The sequence below is a fragment of the Triturus cristatus genome, chromosome 7, assembly GCF_964204655.1.
Source record: "Triturus cristatus chromosome 7, aTriCri1.1, whole genome shotgun sequence".
NCBI lineage: Eukaryota > Metazoa > Chordata > Amphibia > Caudata > Salamandridae > Triturus > Triturus cristatus.
Window position 1 is genome coordinate 1,143,423,091 of NC_140590.1, and position 19,200 is coordinate 1,143,442,290.

The 19,200-nt window shown below is 44.6% G+C and overlaps 1 protein-coding gene across 1 annotated transcript in view; it reads left to right on the top strand.

The window, feature by feature from the left end:
* The window catches only part of DOK3 (docking protein 3), a 76,891-nt gene extending 62,921 nt beyond the window's left edge, over positions 1-13,970 (top strand). Inside the window, exons 4-5 of the mRNA XM_085618328.1 lie at positions 10,928-11,100; positions 11,736-13,970. Coding sequence (XP_085474454.1) covers positions 10,928-11,100; positions 11,736-12,755 — 1,193 coding nt within the window. The 3' untranslated portion in view covers positions 12,756-13,970. The remainder of the gene's footprint in view (positions 1-10,927; positions 11,101-11,735) is intronic.
* Positions 13,971-19,200: the final 5,230 nt, after the last annotated feature.

Sequence of the window (19,200 nt, forward strand, 5' to 3'; positions counted from 1 at the left end):
ACTGCCCAAACAAGCAACACACTTTCCCATTGTTGGGGATCTCCGTGTCATGTATCAGTGTACACAACTGCCCTTGATGAGAGTAACCGGGGTTGGCCGATCTGCTATTGCTAACTTGTATATAGTCAGAAAACATCAGGCACTAACTAAGGTTAAGGGGGGGGGGGATTGACCCATTCCTTATTAATCATGGAATCGGGACTAAGAGTTACCTAGAATAGTTCCACCGGGCCTATTGTTCAGTCACATCATACCCAGGTGACAGTCGGGCATGGAGGGACGGGCTGTCAGGTATGTTTTCCATCTTCTGGGGGCAGACAGGCGCGTATATTCATGTTCCAGTGGGCTTGGTAGGTGATCTCCCCACATCCAGGGAGTTCAACCCATATTATCCTCAGTCTGTGGCATGACTTTCTGCAGGCTCAACAAAGCAGCACTCCCCATTGAGGTGCTGGCGTCTACCTCTGAGAGCGTTTCATTGAGAGTCTGGTCTGAAAGGGAGCGTCTCTCTGCCCATAAGTTGGAAACAGTTGATAGGGCCTGCATCTGTCCTTCTCAGGTCTGGGGTGGGGGCCCCCATGACTACTGTGTCCCCACCTCCATGATTCCTGTGTCTCTGACCCCATTGTGTCATGTTTGGCTACAGCCGTGTCTTTCGGCGTATTTGGCACTGAAGATTTGTACCACCATTGTTTCACCGAATCCCATGCATCTGCAGTCTCAGTGAAGAAATAGCTGAATCTGTTCACCATTACCTTCAACTTGGCTGACAATAGCAATGAGTAAGTCAGGCCATCTGACTGTAGTATTTTCCTCACTCCCACGAACGAGGCATTGCGGCATTGTGCGGCCAGGGTGTAATCCGGGAATAGAGATCTGCATAGGGCCTGTGGCGCATGCTGCTCGTAGTATCGTTTCTTTATCTCAGCAGTTCATCAATCTGGCCACGACCAGTCTAGGGGGGTGCCACCGGCAGTGCCCTCCTTGTCAGTACTCGGTGTGGCCGTTGCACCAGGTAATGAGATGAGAGCTCCATGGGTGATACTGTTTGTGCCAGCCATGTTTCAAAGAAAACCACCAGTCCGAGCTCTCAGCACCCTCAGGAAAGCGAATGGTAAGGATATTGTTGCGGCACGACCAACCCTCAGAATCTTCTGCCCTGCTTTTGAGTTTGTGGACTTTAGCCACGAGCCTCTCGATCTGGCACTGTGGGTCAGAGAGTATCTAGTAAGCTTTTGGTCTGCGTTACTCGAGCAGTGAGCTTCCTCTTGTTGTCTCGTAGCAGGCATAGTTCCACCGCCACAGCGTCAACTCTGCCCCTCAAATCTTGTCTGATCTCGGCAATGGCGACTGGGATTTTGCCCAATTTGTGACGATGCCCTGCCGCCTGAATTGTGGGCTCCAGAATCTGGGCACCCCACTGGGTGAGAGCCACCTACCCTCCGTTGTCCCATGCGGAACCCGTATGCATTGTCCTCAGTTCATTAGCTCCCCTTGATCTGTAAGGGTGTAAGACAGGCAGACAAAGGGGCGAATCACAATGGTGCCACTGGTCTCTGCCTTCTATAGACCTGCCTGTCCTCTGGACTAAACTCTGGGGTTGGTCACCAGGGCAGCCCATGCAGTCCAGGCTAATGGAAGCCCTTCTGCCTGTGGTCCCCCAATGGGACCTGTGCAGACTAGAAAATCCCTGTCAAGTAGATCGGTCGTGGCTATTCTGGGGTTATACCATTCTCACCCCTGGTCCCGCGAAGATGACTACACATGTACCATGAGGGGACACCAGCAGTATCTTTGCATCCATAATCTTGGGTCCGGTATGGAGCAGCCAACTGCATCCGTCAGTTTGGCATCCAATGCACACTGACGTCTTCACAAGGGGCAATGTAGTACAGGCGGGACGTGTAACCTTCACCTTCTATGATCCTCAATCAGCTCCGGGCCGGCTCTAGTACCCCATTATGCCCATTCCTCAGAGACCTGCCTCTCCCCTCTGCGTGGCTTAGGCGTCCATGAGGGGGACATGAACAGTCCGGTAGCATCTCTTCCTCAAGGAAGCAACCCTTAGTGAAAAAGGGTAGGCTCCCTCACACTAAGGGCCCCCATTAACAAGGTCTTGCCATAGGTGGGCAAAGGTAGAGAGGGCACAGGCCAGGGCGGCCCATCTGGCCGCTCCCTCGCATATCCGGCAGACCCACTATCAGATTCTGATGTCCTTTGCCCAAGGCCGCTCTCCTTGGGCTTCTTCACCACCCAGAAGAATGTCCTCACCATGCCCCACTGCTAGCGAGAGGCACAGTACCTTGGGGAAGTGTGCACATCAGAAGTCCTTCATCTGCCATCTTCCATGCTGCGAAGCACACCAGCAGATATGGTATTCTCCCCCTGCAGTCTCACCATATCCTCCACGTGCCACCTCCAACTGTCCCCGGTGGTTCCTTCCGCCTCTCAGCCATTGCAGAGGGCCAGAGTAGGCCGCAAATCAGATCACCTCCTGGGGGGTGGCGGGGAAGGGGGAGGCCCCCATGAATAAGTGTCCTCAGGAAAAGGAGTCGCAGTAGAATGTCAGAGTGGACCACCGCTACAAGCGTCGCGGCCCTCCAGGGTCTGCTCTTTCCACCCACTAGCGGGACCGCCGCCTCGTGGCTTCAGGCGACAGTTAAATTCAAGAATAAGATGAATTGATGAGTCTTGAACAATAACTTTATTCCTTGCAGCACAGTACCCTCCGACAGGACCAACCGCCTGGAAAGGAATGATTCCTAGCATTCCTACATTCTATTAAAGAATCATAATGCCTCACATAGACATGTGACATAAGCGAAGGCAGTATGTAAATCTAACACACCTTTCCCCTACAAAAATGTAATAAAAACAAGACAATAGAACTATATACAAAGAGAATCTTAATACGTAAAAATGATAATAAAAAATAAAAGAAAAGTAATGGGTTACACAAAATCAGCTAGTTTGGTTGGAAAACGCTTTACACGTGTTCCCATCTAAACTCTAGACGCCACGGATTCTTCAGCAAGACATTCACTGGAGCTTCCCTCTTCAGACACGTCCAGGTCCAAAGAGCAGTCATTCTGAGCTTGAACACCCCCTTGCAAATCAGAGTTGATGTATTCCCCCAAATTCATTCTAAGGAAAAATCCATCACTAAATTTTCCATAGAAATCTGGGTTACTTTTAGCCAAACATCTCACATTCCAGACGCTCCCATCTTGAATCACCACACTTGCCATAAACCTTGATGATCCTCATTGCCCTACCAAATTTCTGCATACTCTTCGTGAACATACCGGGTTTCTTCACTCTCACCCAATCACCCACAGTAAAAGAATGAACTCTGGTTTACCATTTCTCATCATACAACTTCTTGACTTTATCTTGCTTCATCTGGACTCTGTTCTTAATATCTTGAACATTTACTTCAGTCTTAAACTTAGTTTGTTCCCTCCTAAACCACCAGGGACACAATTTGGATATGGGTGACCTACCTCTCAACAATCTAAAGGGACTGACCTCAGTGGGAGTCTGAGGAGTAATGTGATACCACCAGAGTTTCACTCTCGATTTATCCTTCCACAAACCACCAAAACCACGTGCCCAATTAATACACTCCTTAAGGACTCTATTGAATCTTTCAACCTGTCCATTTCCTCGTGGTTCGTATAAAACAGACGCTCTGGCTACGCTATGTGCTAATGCTAGAGCACGTGCTGTTTCCCGATCGCATTCACACTCCGATTTAAAATGGAGAGTGTGCGGCATACATTTATGATACAGCTGTGATATTTTTTTTTTGAAAGGGGAGAACCTCGCAGAGCATCAGTATTGTGGCACAATTGGGTGTGCCTATTTTCACAGTGATTTGCACACCAATCCATTGCAGATCTTTGAATGGCATTACTATTGTAGCACAATTGGATGTGCATATCTTTTTGGGGATTTTCACACCAATCCTGTGCAGATTTTTGTATGGCATTAGTATTTCCATTGTGGCACAATTTGATGTGCATACCATCACTGTGATTTGCACACCTGTCCAGTGCGAATCAAAGCAAATTGTTACAGTGATTTGCACACTCTCACAGTCACATCAATACAAATTGCTACAGTGATTTGTACACTTATCTGGTGCAGATCAAACCGTATTATCACAGTGATTTGCACACTCATCCAATGCAAATCAAGGCAGATTGTCACAGTGATTTGCACACGTGTCCGGTGCAGATCAATACAAAATGTCACACTGATTTGCACACTTGCTGAGTGCAGATGGTTACAGTGATTTGCACACTTGTCTAGTCACATCTATACAGATTGTTACAGTGATTTGCACACTTTATTGTTGCAGATTTCTACACTACTTGTTTGCTATTATTTATCTTTAACAATGCAATTTGAACCTCCCAATAAATTTCTACAAAATAAAGGGGATCCACCTATTCCATGGATGCACTGGAAGGAAGAATTTCTGACATATTTGAAAGCTATTGATGATGGTGGAATGTCAAATGAACGCAAGAAAAATATTCTTCTACTTTGTTTAGGATATAAAGGGCAGTTGACTTTTCGTACTTTGCCACAGACTCTTTTGGGACGAGGGGGTGACGCCGATTAATTTTTATGTTTTTCATGAAGCGTTATTAAGATTGGAGAACAGATTCAAACCGTCAGTTAGTGTAGCTTTGAACCAGTTTAAATTTTACACTAGAGCACAGAGTTGATGTATTCCCCCAAATTCATTCTTAGGAAAAATCCCATCACTAAATTTTCCATAGAAATCTGGGTTACTTTTAGCCAAACGTCTCATATTCCAGACGTTCCCATCTTGAATCACCACACTTGCCATAAACCTTGATGATCCTCATTGCCCTACCAAATTTCTGCATACTCTTCGTGAACATACCGGGTTTCTTCACTCTCACCCAATCACCCACAGTAAAAGAATGAACTCTGGTTTTCCATTTCTCATCATACAACTTCTTGACTTTATCTTGCTTCCTCTGGACTCTGTTCTTGATATCTTGAACATTTACTTCAGTCTTAAACTTAGTTTGTTCCCTCCTAAACCACCAGGGACACAATTTGGATATGGGTGACCTACCTCTCAGCAATCTAAAGGGACTGACTTCAGTGGGAGTCTAAGGAGTAATGTGATACCACCAGAGTTTCTCTCTCGATTTATCCTTCCACAAACCACCAAAACCACGTACCCAATTAATACACTCCTTAAGGACTCTATTGAATCACTGTGACAATCTAGAAGTGAGGAAAGTTTTGATGAGTTCCTAACTGCTTTGAGGGGATTATCGTTACATTGCAATTTTGGAGCAATAACTGAGGAGATGATCAGGGATCAAATTGTATTACATGTGAAAAGTAGGAAAGTGCAAGAATAATTGTGGGTCATGGGGATCAAAAGTTGCAAGATGTGATCTCCACAGGTAAAGTGTTGGAACAATCTGAAAAATGGATGAAATCTGAACATGCGTCAAAGAAAATCAACAAGGATGATGTTGATGTTGTTGGTGCGATTGGTTGAGATGGTGTTTCTAAAACTCGGGGAGTTGTTAAAAAAGGTATGAAGAATTTAATAAGAGTGCAGCTGACAGAGGCAACAAATTTGAAGCAGAGAGATATGTCAAGGAGGACAAATATGTATGTTATCGCTGTGGTAGTGCATCTCACATTGCGTCTTCACCTCGTTGTCCTGCTATTGGGAAAACATATGTGAAGTGTGGCAGAATGGGGCATTTCCCAAGGGTATGTCGTGATTTGAGGAGGAGTGGTATTGTGGGCAACAAGCTTAGGGTATCATATCTTGTTAGTGGAACTGTGTGTGATGAAGGAAGCGTTTGTGGCTCAGTAAAAGATTCTGAGAGAGTCAGAGGAGTGGTTGTGTGTGTCTCGGAAGGGATAGAGGAGAATGTGGAAGAAGAGGTTAAAAGTTCTCCTAAGTGTTTTGTATCAATGGAATTGATTTACAGATTATGGCAGATTCTGGATCGCCATGGACAATTGTTACTACAGAGTATTTCCTTCTTAAGTTTGGACATGTATGGAGTATAGAAAATCTAAATCCTTCAGATATCATTGCTGAGAGTTTTAATGGAAGTGTCATTGATATTGTAGCATAAGTTGATACTGATATTCTGTTTAAAGGGAGAGAAGCATTTATAAACGTTAATGTGACACCTTAGGAAGTAAATGTTCTTGGATGGAAAGATCAATGGCAATTAGGTATCATTCTCAATCCCAGGAATCACAAACCAGTTTTGGTAATAGAAGAAAAGGAGATGGATAGTGGAATTGTGGAAACGTTTCCTGAAGTGTTCACAGAAAAGTTGGGAAAACTAGAAGGATATTCCCACAAAATCAAACTTAAATTAAATGCCAAACCAGTTATACAAAATGTACGCAATGTGCCTGTCAATGTAAGAGCTGAATTAAAATAAATGTTACTGGAAATGGTGAATGAGGGAGTGATTGAAGATAAAGTCTTCAGACTGGATATCTCCGATAGATTTGGCACGCAAAGCAGATAATTCTCTGAGACTCTGTGTGGACCTGAGAGCTGTGAATGGCAACATTATTGTGAACTGTCATCCTATGCCCAACATCAGTGAGGTGTTTTGCATGCCTGAAGGGGCCATAGTGTTTTCAACTTTGGATTTGAGGTCAGCCTACCATCAAATTGAGTTGGCTGAGGATTCTTGTCATTTAACAGCGTTTATTAAACCACAGGGGCTATTTCAATTTAGACGAATGCCTTTTGGATTAGCCTCTACGGCGTCTGTTTCCAGATGACTATGTTCCATTTGTTTAAGGACATGGAAAAATGTGTTAAATGTTTTCAAGATGATATCTTGATATTTTCTAAAGATGAAGTGGAACATGAGAAACATCTTAGAGAAGTGTGTGATGTTTTGAAGAAGAGTGGTATAACATTAAAAGGGAAGAAATGTAATTTGTTTTGCAAATCTGTTGAGTATCTCGGTCGACTGTCTCCAAAGATGATGTCATCCCTAAAAATCTCTCTGGTAGATACCATTCTTAAAGCTTCTGCTCCTGATAATAGGGATTTTGTTTTAATCTTTTGCAGGAATATTATAGTAAGGTCATTAAAAATGTAGCTACTAAAATGGAACCACTCAGGGAACTCACAAGAAAGATTGTGAAATATTTATGGACTGACAGACAAAAATCTGCTTTTGAGAAAATTAATAATGAAATTGCCCATGCACCTACTTTAAAACCCTTTAGAATGGGTGCACAATGCATTGTGATTGTGGACGCCAGTATGTATGGCATTGGTGGAGTATTGTCACAAAGGTGTCCAAAAGAACAGTAGAATATCACTTCTGCGTCGCGCACATTGTCTGATGCTGAAAGAAGGTATGCAGTCCTCGAGAAAGAGCTTTTGGCATGTGTTTGGGCCATTGAACATTTTCGCAATTTCATCTGGGGCACGCGGTTTATTCTCAAAACGGATCATAAACCTCTTGTAGTGATTCTTTCTCCTGGTGGTGCTCAGATTGCTAGGCTAGGCTAAACTTCAAGAGTATTGTTTTGGGGTAGAATATGTACGAGGTCTCAGTAATATAATGGCTGACTGTCTGTCACGTCTTCCCATGACTGAAACAACAAATTAATTTGACAGTATAGAAGAAGACATTGTGCTTGCAGTATCTGATTATGTTTCTGATGAGTTCAAGGGTATACAGAAGGACAAATGGATGAGAGATATGGAGGATAACGTTTTCTGTCAAATTAAAAGATACATGGAAGTGGGATGGCCAGAAAGGTGCAGGAAGAACTTGTTCCATATTATAGAATAGCTGAGGAATTGGTTATGGACAATGATCTTGTTTTCAAGAGCGGTAAATGTATTCCTCCTAAAGGAATGCAGGATGATATTTTTAGGTCTCGCCTAGCGACGCACCGCATGAGCTGCTCGCCTTGGCGAGATCTATTGTTGTCGACTTCGTTGCTGAAGGGGGACAGGATATGTGCACGCGTAGAAAGGACAGCAGTTGTGCACGCGTATGGCGTTGTCAGCAGAACTCGGAGGACAGGAGATGTGCACGCGTCCTGGGATACTTTTTAAAATACATTTGAACGTGTGCGACGCACGGCGTGATCACACATCCTGCTCGCTCGCTTGCTGGCTCCCTGCAGCTTGTTTTTACGCACTGTTGATCAGACAACCCATATGAGGTTGATTGTTCTTCTCTTGGTAGCGCCAGCAGAAACCGCTCCAAACAGGTAACCCTGCAATTGTGGAAACCGAGAGCTGAGCGACGGAAGAAATTAAAACTCATATCCATAGCCACAGAGAGCAGTAAGGCACCTCCAGGATGTAGCTGAACGGAATCCAAAGCATCATGCAACAGAGGGTTACAAAAACAGCTCCAGGAAACCAGCCATCGAGGTATAAGAATAAGCAGAGTGGCTGGAAACACTGACAGGATCCCGGCTGCTGCGAAGAGCATGCAGCCAGTGGATGCAGCACCCGAGGCGCCTGACCATTCCAGCCGAGAGTACGGGAAGGCAACTAAAAGAAACAACACCGAAAGAAAACTGCACTTTTTTGGAAACTGACGAGACAAGGACAGCAGCTTGTTGCTCCAGAGAGCTCCACTGCGCAGGAGACACATCTGGACCCAGTGACTGAAACTCATTTACAGCACAGGTAGGCACTATCCACTATATATAGTCCCATTCACCCACAGAAATCTACGCTCATGAAGGACACCCAGGTATGTCATCCATGAAAAGGCTTATACGTACTACGTTTTGGTGGCAACAATGTATTACCAGATACATTTCCTTGTCCAAATAAAGCCAAGCAAGTCAAACGAGAAGAAGACAAAGAGGCAGGGTTTTGGAAATGTGTGGTAGAAAATGGCGCCTGCTACAGGTGTACGTGAGTTGGGTTCTTGTTGTCGTGAGGCGGTGCCAACAGGAGGGGTTAACCTTGAACCCCCTGGTTTCAAGACCAGAGGTCTTACAAATTGCTACAGGCCTGTGCACACGTCTATATGAAGTTGTCAAGTGTTACTCTGTGTCATACGTTCACACACAAGAGAATTCAATGTACAAAACATGTATTGAAAATCACAATAAACATTGAGAGGTTATTCTTCTTTTATGTTTCTTCTTTAATCCTGAACTGTTGCCCAGCCAACACGTGTTTTGTCTCGGGAAGTACCCCAATACTTCTTCAGGGCTTTTGACAATGAAAATGAGATAGTGGATCTCTCTGCCGGTTGTACTTCCATCCCGGCTGGCTATTGGAGGTGAGTGTTTCTTGGCATATTGGACTGGTCCGGAATAAGGACAACAAATATAGAGGCTTCACTCTTAACCAGTTATACTTCCGTCCCGGTTCCAGAGAAGAGGAAAGTATGTGGACCCAAGAATGGTCCAGCAGGGTGATACCGGCGGGTGGAGCCAGGAGTGGGGGCTTCACTAAGAACAGCGGGTGCGCTGGAGTGTCAAGCGCAGTCGCAGCGTCTGGGACCGGATGTGTTGGCTGGGCAACCGTTCAGGATTAAAGAAGAAACATAAAAAAAGAATAACCTCTCAATGTTTATTGTGATTTTCAATACATGTTTTGTATATTGAATTCTCTTGTGTGTGAACGTATGACATAGAGTAACACTCGACAACTTCATATAGATGTGTGCACAGGCTTGTATCGAACGAGAAGAAAACAAGGTGCTAGAGACAGCGCTCTCTTGGATAAATACATTTCAAGTACAATACCAGACATGTTCAGTACTCTAGAAACTGCGCGATGCAACATAGATTATTGAAGCCTTGTAAAACAGCCGATTAGGTAATTCCTGGTGTGCAATATTCCAGGTTCGTCAGAAGACAACACCGCTCCTGTGCTGCATATGTAATAGGGTAGCAGATGATGCTCCAACTCGTCGCCACTTGTTTAATTCAATAATAAGACGAATTGATGAGTCTTGAACTATAACTTTATTCCTTGCAGCACAGTACCCTCCGACAGGACCAACCGCCTGGAAAGGAATGATTCCTAGCATTCCTACATTCTAGTAAAGAATCATACTATCTCACAGACATATGACATAAGAGAAGGCAGTATACAAATCTAACAAGAGCGCAGGGTGTTTTGCCAATTTCTGGCCTGGTTTCAGCCACCAAAGATGGCTCAATGCATGTCACATGTCCCACACTTCATGATACTCTGCAGTCGATACAGAGTCAGCGGGGATGGCATTGGATGATGCCGGATCGTGGGTCTCCCAGACAGAGCCATTCTAAATTTCATCCGCTAGCTTGCTGTGGATGGCTACGCCCTCTGGGAAGAGTTTGGAAAGAGCTGTTTGAGAGTTCATAGTAGTAAAAGCGGTTTGGGATGAGTCAGAGAGAGGAGGTAGGGGATATTTTGGATAAGCAATAGGATGAGTCAGAGAGTGGTGATTTGATGAAGTTTGGGGAGATTAGTTAACTGTTATCTTTTTATTCTAAGCAGTGGAAGGAAAATATATAAATATGAAGATATGCAGGACCTTTACTTACACAGGCCACACAAGATGTGAAGGTTTCTTAGATATGTTTCCTGTCACATCACTTATAGACCTCCCCCACCTTATCATATCACTTTAATCACAGATAGTAATGTTATCAAATATGTTACTGTATCTCGCTGGAGTCCTCCCACTGTCCTAGGGAGTGATACTCAAATGTATCCAGGACCGCAGACCATATGTTCCTCAGTGCTTCAATGAGCAGGGGACAGTTAGAGCTGAGCGAGGTCGTGGTATGGGCTACAATTCTAAGAACAACCTCCGGACTAAGATCCACATCCACTGCTGGACTGATAGGGGCTTGGTTGGTTGCTGCACACCTGTAACCTGTTGTTTTCTTGTTTCCTTCACAGTATGTGAATTCCAGGTGAAGGTCCAGAGTACTGAAGCCTCTGAAAGATGTCAGCTCCATGGACGGTACTGGCTGGAGCTCACCCCGACTGCCCTCCAACTCAAGGAGGACAAGTCAAGGGAAGTGCTCTATGCCTGGCCATATCACCTTCTGCGCAGAATTGGAGGAGATGAGGTACCTGCAAGGCGCTTTTTGTGGGCTACAAAATGTACTAATGGTTGTTGATCTACAGACAGACATCAAGCATGGGATGTCACACATGTCTGGCTCTAACACACTCCCAGAGGTCAGCTTCCCTGTAGGCCTCAACAAATCCGAGACCACGCATAAGGATGCCACAAGCCAATGGAGGAAATTGATGCCTTATTCCCTATCCTAGTAAACAACAGAGTGTCTAATGGGATAGGCACTGTCCTCTATGAGAAAAAAGATAGTGATTGGAGGGGGCAGGGCGGTGCACTGCACTACACACTGCACCTGGCTTAACAACTATGACAGTAAGATCCTTTACGCAAGCAGATTTCTCGATGTGGGTAATGCTCTTTCTGGCAGAACACTATTCTACACAGTACTTAATTTAAGTTCTTTTGACGCACCTGTGGTTAAATGCCAGAATTCATCTGAATAAACCAAGGACCCCAAAGGTCTGGGGTTGGCTTGTAGCAATTAATTTGTAAAGCTGCTATGACACCAAAATCCTCCAGCAAACAGGTCAGTTTTGTTTGTAATGTTAATGAGTGCTTCGCTGGTGGAGTCTCACAGTCATAGACGTTGCTGTCTCTAACCACTCACTGTCTCTTCTGTCATAGGCTGCCTTCTACTTTGAGTCTGGCCGCCGCTGCCCATCCGGAGAGGGTCTCTTCATGTTTCGAAGCAGTCAGGGTTGCGAGATCCATAACCTTGTTACCTCTAAGATCAAGTGCCAGCAAGACATCACTCAGGATGCCACCTTCCCTCCAAGTCCCATCGTCGAGACCATCGCTCCCATTGACTACTACTGCTCGGGCTCCTGGGGGATGCCTCAGGGAGACACTGGGCTGAGAAGGCAGGCCCTAGAGGAGAAGCTTGTGGATCTGAGCTTCTCTGGAGAAATGGAAGAGGCCTACCATGTGCTGGACATTTCTGGGGCCTCTGGTCTCCTAACAGACACTTTTGCACCTGGCCCTGCAGCCAAACCTGATGTGGGACATGAGGACCCTCTTTATGCTGTGGTCAGTAAGGTCAAGAGCTCAGTTTCAGGCCAAGAGATGACCCAGGAGCCAGATTCTTCCAACCCTGAGGGGAAACCACAGGCTTCAGATCCACTTTATGAGAACCAGAGCATCCTCTGGCTTACCCGGTCATCAGCTTTTCCAGTGCCAAAACCAGAGGCCCTACAACCAGGTTCTCCTGACCAGGAATGGATTCCACCGGTCTCAGACCATTTCTATGACAACCCTGACACCTTAGAAGTGTCACAGGCCCCACGGGAACAGCCAAATCCCACACAACACACCAAGTATCAGAATTGGGTCAAACCTACCAATTGGAACAGCCACACAATGGACCATCAAGGTTTCCCACCCTCCATAATAGGAACCAGCACCGCTGAGAGAGAGTCCGCGCTTGCCGCACCAACAGAGGACGATGTGGGGCAAGATGAAGTGCAGAATAGGAAAGTGGATGGTGGTGAAGAAACTACGGCGAGGCGCCTCAAGAACATTGTTAACAACTCTTTTAAAAACAGGCTGACCACCCTGCTGACACGAGAATGTTTTCCCAAAGACGCCACAACAAGCGGGGTCACGTTTTTAACAGATAATAAGGGTCCCAAGAGGAGATTTCTGTAACTAAGAGAGAGAAACGCCTGGACACCAATTGTAAATTGGTCCTAATATTGCATGTTAATCAGATTATGGCCACTGTATGCCTTGCAAACTCTTGAGCATATATGTGCATCGTCAAGGGCAGTCACGTGTTCACATGTTCACGCAGGCGCACATCTGATCCAGCCATAGCTTGCATATCTTCCTCATTTGAGGCCTTCAACATCTTTTGCAGCAGTCGAAAGCCTGCAAAGACATTGATGGGGTGGACCTGTTAGCAGATTCAAAGCACCTCAGATACGTGACTTACTGCAGTGAACATTAATTTGAATGCTTCTTGCACACAGGGGTTTTGTACTTATTGGAGAGTAGGTGATTCTGGGCGCTAGTCGCCAAGGAGACGGAATATGTTGCTTTGGTTTCTACACAGCTCAGAGCTATGGGGTCGGATAAAATCCCAAAATACAAGATATCAGCAGTTAGCACAACCTGTGTCAAGAAATTAGTTAGGGCAATAGGATCAGTTTGGATGTCCATCTTTTTTTTTTTGTTGCTATTTTGTTCAGCCATTTTGAAATTATATGTTTTCACTCAAAATGAGCGTTTACCACAGGCTAAGGTTGGAATTCTTTTCATGTGTAGCACAACAGTGCAAGATTCAACTGACATACCATTCTCTGAGAATCAATCCAGTATAGCTTGTACTGCTGTTCCAGTGATGCCAACAAGTGTAGGCGTTTTGCACCAAAACAGCTTTCATGCTAATTTTCACACGCTCATCTGTGTTTATGGATATATGAGGGAAGCAATTTAACCAGTTCCCAATTTCTCATCTTGTACATTAATTACACAATGTGATTTGAAAATGAAGAAGCAAGCATTCTGGACACAATGTAAAAGGGCATGGTGCCAATATTAAATTTGTATTCAATTTCAGAAAGAATATAAAAAAAGACGTAACATGGTCACTAAAGGTAAATAATGTACACAAAAAGTGTACATACGCGCAGGGTGACGCGGCGCAGTGCTTAAGTGAGTGACAAGTGCGCAAAAAGTAATGTTAAATGGAAGGATTTTAGTTAAGTGATGGCTCCCGGATACACTGTAATAGGAATGAAGTTCATATTCATATATTACTGTAAAGCTGCCCCAAATCACATTATAATAGCCCAAGACAATATAGCCATACAAACATTATTCGTTCAAATAATCCATAAACGAAACCTTTGTTCTCTTGAATTTGTCTGCTCAACTTTTTGTGGCTATCAAGCGTGTCCCATTTATCAGTTTATATGGCTTTAACTGTGTTTATGTTGTGACTGCTCTCTATTGTCAAGGTACATCACACCTAGAGGAAATGCCTGGAAGAACATAAAATGTGTCTGGGCTACCCTGTCACACCCTAAGCAAAATGAAGGGATGATTTTGTGGTGCGATGCCTGAACTTGAAGAAGACCGCAGAAGACATGGAAGTTATTTGAATTTTTAAGTCGACTCAGTATTTGAACTTACAGGGGTCAGTTCTGATAATATGACTCAAATTCAGTCAGTTAAATATGTAATGTATCCGCGTTCCTTTAAAACTGAAGTTACCATTATCTGTAAATTTAATTGGTAATGCAGTGATACCTTAGGAATTTGATGACTGGCTTAAAGGGCCAGTTTGGAAATTGGTCCCAGAGGATTCAGTACTTCTGGGTCCAGGTTATTATTTCCCATTCCAGGGGCAAAACTTTGAGAATCCGCAGATAAATTGGGGAGGGGATAGTAGGCAGGATTGTAGATTCTAGCTCCCTCCCCGGTTATCCCTGCACCAAATTCTTTATAATTCAAAACAAGGACATAATAGAATGTTAATGATGTGATTTGCGTAACATGTAGATTACAGATTTGACTACCAGTGGAGTCGACTCAGACTTTCATCCTGTTACTGCTAACATGATCGCGTTGGGTTATTTTAATTAGTGTGGTAAAAAGACTGACATACTTGACCCTCTGTCCGGTATGATGAAGGTATTTTATTGATGTTCTTCAGACTGATGCAGAAATGTCTGCCGGGGTTGCGGTCATATTGACCACAGGTTAGGCTAGCGTTAAAAAGCTTTGCCGTAGGTTTTGTGGAACCCCAACACAATTCTGGGGGATCACAGCCTGTAGATTGTCCACCTCTAAATCACAAAAAGTACTCCCCTGATGTCTTAACCGTATTACACAATTAATGCTATAGATGGATCCTGGTCAAATAGAGGTGGGAAGTCCCTATGTGAAGCTAAGGATAAAGCGCCACTAGGAAGTGGGAAAGGAGGCACGTCCTTTTGTTTTATATTCCCTCACACACCCTAGTGGTGTCATGCTTCATCATCGGGACACCCTGACGCTTAGAAGTCAGGATGGGCTCAACCATATTTCAGGGAGCTCTTATAGAGGTATTTGGCCAGAGGGGATAAAGATTAAAAATCCGCAAACAGATCCCAGTTTCCCTTTATTCTTGGATCTGTCAGGGATATTAAAAAGAAAGAATATAGAGTCGCATGGGATATTATGGTCTTAAGACCCTAATGCCAACCTGTTTCAGTCCGCTTATGCCCATAAGGGTGCTGGACTTTCTTCAGGGCGATGGCGTAGTACCCCCTCGAAACAATGAAGTACGGGAATTTCCCTACACTATTTGTGATAAGGGCAGGTAGCTGCTCCTTTTTCTAATATCAGAAATTTTTATTACTGATCACTCCATCTGTGGAAAGACAAAAACAGCGAAGCCAAACATAGTGTAGCATTCTTTTAGCAATTTGGAGTTACACATTGTGATTTGTGCTGCTGCCCCCTGTGTCACAGTGGTCAGAAGGTGATAACTACAACATCAAACATGCCTATGCGGTGCGTATGACACAAATTTCTCTAGCTTAAACACACTCCACTATGTGGTCAAAGCAGTGAAGTGGCGACAATTTGTCGCATCCTGTCAATATCCACATACTTGTGCGTGTAAATCACTTGTGAGACATCCGTGTCACTCATTCATTGTCGTAACCACTGCTATAATTCACTGTAAAACTCATACATCCAGAATAATTAACTTTCATTCCTTACTCCGGTGTGGGAGAGGTTATACTCCACGTGGGACCTCACGTTACATTAGGGTAGCCCTGTAGTCAAACACTGTTGCATAATAGTCGTGAGACAAGGCCAGCATATGCTCGTTATTGTACATGTACACCTCCCCACTTTCTTGCAAGCCAAGGCCAGTTTGGAGCAAGAGCTGAATGCACAGAAGTCGTTTTTATTTATTTATTTTTTTAGCTTTTATTAAATCAGCACAGTTAATTAAAACCATTGCAATAAAATGTCACTGTAGCATTTTTACCACATAAAAAGCAAAGCGAAGCAAACCATCAAATTCGTACACATAGTTCTAACGAGGCAATCATGTAATTACTGTTGTGATCACATTACAGGCTTCAAAATCAAGGATAAAATGATTTGGTGCAGAGACACTAGGGCAAAGTGCAGAAATGGTCTGTGATGAGTCTTTGTGAAGGAGGGACCGGTTGGGCAGAGGCGGGAGAGGAAGAGAGCAGATTTTCCAAGAGTCTCATATATTTTTCGGACCTTGCAAGCGCTTGAATATCTGAGAAAGTAAAACAAAGAGCAGATGCCTCCCCACAGGAGTAGTGTTTGTTGGGCAAGTGGGTGGTCTGTGTTTTAATCCAGGCCAGGATCTGTTTGTGTGAGCTGGAAGATTAAACGAGTATCCAGCCCACAAAGGGCCCTTATTGGCGGGAGCTTACAGAAACCTTACATTCCCTGGACATCCAGCCTAGGATTTTCTTTAAATGTAGGATTGTAGTCTCTTTATCCCATTATTTTAGAGCAGGATTACAAGTCGCAGAACTCAAAGTCAAGCCTGCAGGGGATGAGCTACTCTGCTATGGAGGCTGGAAACTTCAGAGCACTAGAGCTTCACCCTCCTGCGTGACTGGGACCCTCACCTACTTCAAACGGGTCTTGGGTTGCCCCCTGCCCCGCGCTGACTTGGGATTGGTGGTGCCTGTGTGTAGAATCCCCCAAAATGTCTTTATATACACAGAGTTTGATGAATGCAAGCCATTGTGTAGGTGGAACTTGGCTACCACAATACCATCTTCTCCGTCCTTCCCAAAAACCCTAATACTCAGCCTCCAACGACTTCGGAAGGAGACAATCACACTGTGCCTTAAACTTTGCCTGTGAGACCACATCAGACCACCCTTAAAGCACTCCACTGGCTCCCAGTTGATGCCAAGATCAGGTGCCAGGTCTTGTACTCTGCCCACCAGTCATGATTGGGCAACATCCTTATTTACCTGCCGAATCTGGCACATCAGTGCACCTGAACCATAGTGCCCATTCAGGGTATGCCCACTTGGACCAACCAACACTTACTCAGGCGGACGGAACACGAAGGAAGATCATTGGCCACTCAGGGACACAGACCTCAGCCTGGGCAGAGTTCCAGACCTAACTCCATGTAGTTCGGGAACCTTTTGAAAACAGAACTATTTAGACTCGCCTTTCAGTGAACTCATTGCAAATCAGGGTCCATGATGGAAGAGCTTAAGACAGGGACTATAACTCACCCTCCTGCATCCTAACCCCCCTAGTTTACTGCTGTCATTTTTACCACTCAGTAAAAACTCCTTTTGACCCCAGCCAAACATCAGCTTGTCATTTTCTCAGAACACACTCATCGTGCCAGAATGTCAGCTTTCGTTTCGGCAAATATATGTATTTGTGCACAAACATCAGCTTGTCATTTTCTTAAAATACATATATGTTGACGCCAAAAAAACAGCTGTCTATGTTTACTAAGTAAACTCACTTGTTCTCAAATATCAGCTTTCGTTTTCTGAGAATACACCCTCCGTCCCCGAATGTCAGCTTTATTGTGATAAATAAATGTATTTGTTTACCAACATTAGCTGTTTGTTTTCTTACAATCCATGAGGACACCAAAAACTAGACCAAATAACAGTTGTATCAGTTCTTCTCAAATATAATCTTTTCGTTTACTGAAAAGCACAGGAATGCTCTCCTTGAATGCTATTTTGTTATTTTCTAGTGAATGCCCCCATTTTGCATCTAAACTCTAAGGCAATACATTTTCTGAGTTACTGCTATTATGTTCCCATCATCTCCACCTTATTTGTCACGTGCCCAGGTGAACGTATAAGACAGCCAATTGCATTGCACGGAGTTAAACTACAACATAAGTTAGTTGGTGTCAAGTGCTGATGTATACTCTAAATGCAGATTTTACTTGGTCCCTGGAGAGGGCTTTGTTCTCATTTGTGGGGCGGTAAGGTGACTATCCCCCATTACTGTGGGGTACACCTTCTCGGTTAAATCACCTAACCTGTTTTTTCTTTCAGGTTGCTCGAATCTGTTTTCTTCTGTCTCGCTCCATTGTGCTTGAGAGCAAGGTTGAGCTTTGAGGTCTTATGAGATGTCAGCTGCCATTTTAGACTCCATGGTATAAGACAAGGCAGTGCTTGCAGAACGGATGACCTGGATTCGAGTACAAGGAAGGCCATGTAATGTGGTTGGCTATAGCAGGCAGCTCACGTTGTTGCATGTTTCCTAAGATGTGGATGCAAACTAAAGACACGAGCCTGAGGCTTTAACATAGAATGAAACACTGCACAAACATGGTACCACCTGGTGAGACTTGGGTTGAGACTTAGGCCCTGATTATAACTTTGGTGGTGTGGGAGCGGCTCGCCACCACACTGCCCCGCCCCGCTCCCACACTGCCAAACTTGTCCGTACACCATCAGCCAGATTACGAGTTAATTTGTGGTCTGGCGGGCGGTGCTTTGGCGGTCCCACAGCAGTGTCTGCACAAAGGCTTTGGGGAATCTCCCCGTGCCAGGAGGGTTAGAGAGGTCATTTCAAAAGGAGTACGTCCTCCCTGGGTAGAATTTTTGTCACAAAAGGTACTCCATTGGACCAACTAGTGGTCAGTGGTGTTAAGTTGACTAACTACACATGGGAAAAAATCAAGAATCAGGCAAAAATAGGGGAAGGAAGAGAATAACAAGTGCCTCTCTAGTGAAAGGTTGTACCTAACTCAACCATAAGTGTGGGGAGGGGAATCTTAACATTTATTTTAGTTACCCTCACACACCCGAGTGGTGTCATGCTTCATCATCGGGTCACACGTCGGGGTGGGCTCGACCACAGTATTGGGTGTTCTTTTGATAAATGAAGGTCAGGGGGGCTTAAAGATTAAGAAACCTCAGGCAGACCCATGGTGTCCCTTTATTCTTGGGTCTGTCTGGGTAATTAAAATTGTTTAAAAAAACAGGTCTGTAGGAGAGTTATGGTCCTAGGACCCTAGTGCCAACATGTTTCAGTCCTGGGTGGCCATATAGGTCCTGGACTTTCTTCAGGTCAAAGGGTTGGCCCCTCTGAATGATTGGATAGGATGGGG